General features: G+C 32.9%; 1 protein-coding gene across 3 annotated transcripts in view; it reads right to left on the bottom strand.

The window, feature by feature from the left end:
• Positions 1–5,293, bottom strand: part of LOC106467438 — a 16,189-nt gene continuing 10,896 nt past the window's right edge. For 2 of the 3 annotated variants that reach the window (XM_022395626.1, XM_022395628.1), the window contains 4 exons: positions 4,876–5,035; positions 2,342–3,416; positions 1,053–1,184; positions 1–767 (listed from right to left, as the gene is read on the bottom strand). In XM_022395626.1, coding sequence (XP_022251334.1) covers positions 448–767; positions 1,053–1,184; positions 2,342–3,416; positions 4,876–5,035 — 1,687 coding nt within the window. In that variant the 3' untranslated portion in view covers positions 1–447. The remainder of the gene's footprint in view (positions 768–1,052; positions 1,185–2,341; positions 3,417–4,875; positions 5,036–5,293) is intronic. The other variant, XM_022395627.1, reaches the window with a different exon arrangement.

The following is a 5,293-nucleotide window of genomic DNA, read 5'->3' as shown; positions in this document are numbered from 1 at the left end:
AACAAATATAAATAATTTCTAATACTATACTGCCTTCAAGAAACAAATATAAATAATTTCTAATACTATACTGTCTCAGAGAAACAATGCTTTAAACATTTTAGGAACCACATCACCTAAAGGATAAAAATCCTGGCAATAATAGATTCTGTTAATAGAATTGTATTTTTAGCATTTCAGGATGAAATATTAAAAGAACAACATTCACCTACAGTGTTACATACTATTTAAAATCTACACCTAGCAACATTAACAATACAGAGTGATGACTTCTAAGTAACTCCCACACATAGAAACACTACCAACACACTGTGATGATATCCAACAATCTAAATTTATCCTATTTTCATCAAAATTAAGCAATCTTTTCATGAAAATTCTATACCCAACATTTTGCTTGTTTTAAACATCCACACACACACTGATAATTTATCTCTAAATTAATTATTATTTGTGAACTAAATGTACCAAACATTGGTTCAATTTAAACCCTATGAAAATGAAAAGATACAACTGTAAATATGTTAAACTATTCAAAAATACAAAAGGATATCCATTTGGCTTCATGGTATTGAGATCATAAGTCTTGGTTTCCAAGTATTCTGGACCTCCCCATGGAGGGCTGAGAAAAATTACATCTGCCTTGAATGTGGGAATGAGGTGGAAGTAATCACCTACAACAAACTCAATCTTGTCAAGCACACCATAAACAGCAGCATTGTGTTGAGCCAAAGCAACTTTTCCTGGGTCAATGTCAATGGCTATCACTAGAAAACAATATGAATCAAATCTGGCATGATGTTGACTTGGTATACAAATACTTTTAGTAATTGTAGGTATATATCATTAATTAGAATATGCTAACATGTCATTGTCAACTCCAAATTGTGTATGTGAAAGATCATTCACATGTCAACAAGAGAATAAATTCCTGAATATTCTGACAATAAACGGTGAAAGACATTATTGAGTAACTTCAGAAATACTTGCTAATTCTAATCCTTTTACACCACACAGGTTCTATGTTACATTAGTTTGAAAGATATAGCTACCTTTTTGACAAGTGAAAGCAAATTGAATAGCATTTCCTCCTGCTCCACAAAATGCATCAATAATGACATCACATGCACATCTCTTGGCAATATGATGTGCAATTTTTTCTGGTGTTACAGAAAACCAAGACTCTAACAAAGAAAAAAAATGTAGCAGCTGAAACATATTAAGAAATTTTCACATAAAATAGTTGAATGTAACATTTTTTATACATGCACAAGTTAATGTATTACGGACTATCATTTTTACTTCATGCTAAAGATTCTTACAGCTATGACTAAGAACAAACAATTTATAAACAGAAAGTAAAACTCCTGGCTAGCTCTTTCAATAACATGTAAAATAAAAAATACAGATATTTTTGTAGTGGTAAATTAAAAACGTGTATTAAGGTTGCTGCTGGTAATCCACTTCCCAGGGCCATATCCAGGCTGAGGCCAAGGAGGCAATTGCCTCCTCATTTTTTCTCGAATATTGAAGGACCCCCTATAAGGAAAATAGTAACACTGCAAACAAATGAAACAGCATCAGTAGGAAAGCAACTCCAACAGTCAACAAAAGGGCCCCAATTATTTTTTAAATTGCTCTGTATATTATGTATTATTTAAAAATTGGTGTGCATATATCCCAAGTTCCGTAGAGACAGCCCCCCTAACCCCCAGCCGAGGGCCCTGCTTAGAAGGAGCCCACTTTATACCTTAATTTCAAACTGCAAATGATGGAATTGTCCAATTCACTTATATTCAAAATCTATAATTATGCAATGTTCTGCTGTAATTATTTGTTCCTGCAAAAAGGGGGCCTTTATATGACAAAAATTCACTTGGGGAAGAGGACCCCCCACTTTTTCAGTGCTGGATATGGCCTTGTTATATTATAGCAGAACTGCTTCTATTTCATTGTTAAAAACGTGATACGATTCAGTACAACTGAACCCATAAAACTTACTATAATCAAGTCTGATTCCTTGGTTAAAATATGAAAACATTCAGTACAACTGAGATCATAAAACATACCATAATCAAGTCTGATTCCTTGGTTAAAATATGAAAACATTCAGTACAACTGAACCCATAAAACTTACCATAATCAAGTCTGATTCCTTGGTTAAAATATGAAAACATTCAGTACCACTGAGACCATAAAACATACCATAATCAAGTCTGATTCCTTGGTTAAAATATGAAGAGATTCAGTATCACTGAGACCATAAAACTTACCATAATCAAGTCTGATTCCTTGGTCAAAACACGAAAAGATTCAATATCACTGAGCCTATAAAACTTACCATAATCAAGTCTGATTCCTTCATCAAAACGTGAAAAGATTCTATATCGTTGAGCCCAGTACTTTGAAAGCTCTGGAGTAGCTTGAATCTCTTGAGGAATCTGGAAGTCTTCTTGGTTATATCTTTTTTGGGATGATTTCTTTTTCTTTCTTTTTTGGGTTTCCTGTGTGACATCTGCATCTTGCAATGTTTCATTTGTATAAAATAGGTTACGATCAGTAGAATTAGTATTTTCCCAAGGTACTTCACTGGTAAGTGTAGGTTCAATGGATACTTCCACACCATCAGTTTTATCTGTTATTTTACTAATGTCAGTACTTACAGTCCTATGATCATCTCCAACTTTTGTTGTGGCTGGATTTACACTATTACTTTCCCTAGAAGCACAGTTTTTATTTACAAATGTTGTTGTTTTTATGTCAAGACCCAAACTTTCAGGAGTTGATTTATTTTTAACAGAGTTTTGAATCTTTTTTAAAACTACATCATTACTTACACTATGGTTTTCTTCTGACAATGCAATGTCACTGTCGATACTAAGTTTGTTGTAATCACTCACTTCTTCCACATCTTTACCTACACAAGTCCTTGAAATACTACTGCCAGCTAATGGTATGTCTTTACCTAAGCCTAATACATCACTTACTGTAGGTATATAATAGGTTTGGCTTAAATTTGAAGAGTTTTCACCAAGACTAGAAATACTTTCAATTACAGAAGTAAATGTACCCACTATAGACGTTAGTGTTTTTTCTCTACTGGCACATGAACAATCCGGAGAAGGTGGTAACACAAGGTTTGGTTCAATGGGAATATCTCTTCCACTGAAGTGTGAATGATCTAGAGAAGATGGTGAAATAAGGCTTGGTTCGATGGGAATATCTTTTGCACTGTTGTGTGAATGATTTGGAGAAGATGGTGATACAAGGCTTGGTTTGATGGGAATATCCTCTTCAGTGAAGTGTGAATGATCTGGAGAAGATGGTGAAACAAGGCTTGGTTCGATGGGAATATCTCCTTCAGTATGACTACTCAGTTTTCTGTTCCATCTCTCAGTTACAGAATGTAATGTTTCCTGAAACAGAAACAATACTTCTAGTTACTTACAAACATTGCAAAGCCAAAGAAGAATTTTAACCAATATACACAATATTTTCAAGAAATAAATCAGTTAGGAAATAATAGCATACTATCACTCCAAAAAGTATAACACCAAAAAAATTTTACATATTGACATAACAAAAAATATAAATATATAAACATCTGATAACCTGAGTTGCAAAATTTAACTTCAAGACTTTGAAAAATGTAACAATCAAGCCTTCCCTCTTGTCATTATTTGTTCAACCAAATAGAGGGTTTTCCACAAGTTAATGTAAAGGAAAGGTCACCCCCCTCCCCACCTGGAGAGACTATGGGTAAAAATGGGAGATTTACAAAGAGCGACCCTGTCATCACATAGCATTAAAGAAATGCTGATAGACTGTTCACTGCAAAAATATCAAGAGTGGGAAGAAACCAAGCAGTCAAAGTGAGGTATCCCCTTCAGAAAGGAGCTATATTATGATAACCAAATAATTCACTGATAGTGCTAGATAGAAAGAGAATCCCCTTCAGAAAGAATCAATAGTTTGATAACCAAACAACTCACTGATAGTGCTAGATAGAAAGAGAATCCCCTTCAGAAAGGAGCAATAGTTTGATAACCAAATAACTCACTGATAGTGCTAGATAGAAAGAGAATCCCCTTCAGAAAGAAGCAATAGTTTGATAACTAAACAACTCACTGATAGTGCTATGCAATAAACTTCGTTACCCATAAGTTGAGTAGTGTCTCATAAAATAATCAATTAATATAAATTATGATTAAGTCGATTAATGTCACAAAAAACAATCTTCTAATCAAAATTAGTGTTTCCAATTATTACTTTTTTATTCCAACTATTAATTAAAATTATTAAGTTGCAAGTCATGAAAATAATCAAAACCAGTGTTTCAGATTATTAATGTTTTAGAATATTCCAATTATCCAGTACTCAAAATATTGCCATTATGTTTGTTTGTTGTTAAGTACAAAACTACACAATGGGCTATCTGTGCTCTGCCCACCATGGGTATGAAAACCTGACTTGTAGCATTATAAGTTTCTTTTTTAGTCAACTCATGTGAAAATCATCAGTTGTTTTAACCATCTTGTGAGAATAATCAATTAGTTCAATGTAACTGATTAATGGGCGTGATGGTTAATCAATTAGCAAATTTCACTAACTGCCTCACTGATAATTGGATAAGGTGTAATGTATCACTTCTTAATAATCACTAGATCAACATGTACTAAGTTCACATGTCTCACTGATTATTGGATAACTCAGATGAAATTTATTACAACTAACCAATTATTATACGAGATATATTTACTAATCATTGAGTTATACTCTTACTAATCCATGAATCAAACACATGTGAAAATACAAAGAATAAGTTTCAGAATGTACTACCACATAGTTACTACAAAAACACAACAATGACCCAACCGGAAGCTGACAGTCAACTTCAGGATGTATGGAGTTTCCTTCTTCATCAAACCTTAAGTGCATTGGTTTCTTAGAAGACTTTTTCTTTTTGCAGTGCATGGGTCTAATCTCTTTTCTGAAAAATGTTCGGACAATTTTTGGTAGAGAAGGGTCACAGCTGCTGACAACCAAATAAAAAACATATGAATAAACATAAATCATAAACTCTAAAAATTAACAACAAAAACAAATGAACTATAAATAATAAAAATAATGTAGATAACCATAACAAACAGTTAATATAAAAAATTATTCACACAAACAAAACAAACCATAAATATTTTATGATTGAACACAATTTCAAGAACTTCCTAAAATGTTGCAAGAAGGAAAGCCTGTCCTTATTCTAATAATGGCTGGAGACAGCTTAAATGGGTAA

This window comes from Limulus polyphemus, unplaced genomic scaffold, assembly GCF_000517525.1.
Source record: "Limulus polyphemus unplaced genomic scaffold, Limulus_polyphemus-2.1.2 Scaffold2617, whole genome shotgun sequence".
Taxonomy (NCBI): domain Eukaryota; kingdom Metazoa; phylum Arthropoda; class Merostomata; order Xiphosura; family Limulidae; genus Limulus; species Limulus polyphemus.
This window is presented reverse-complemented; position numbering and strand designations above follow the sequence as displayed.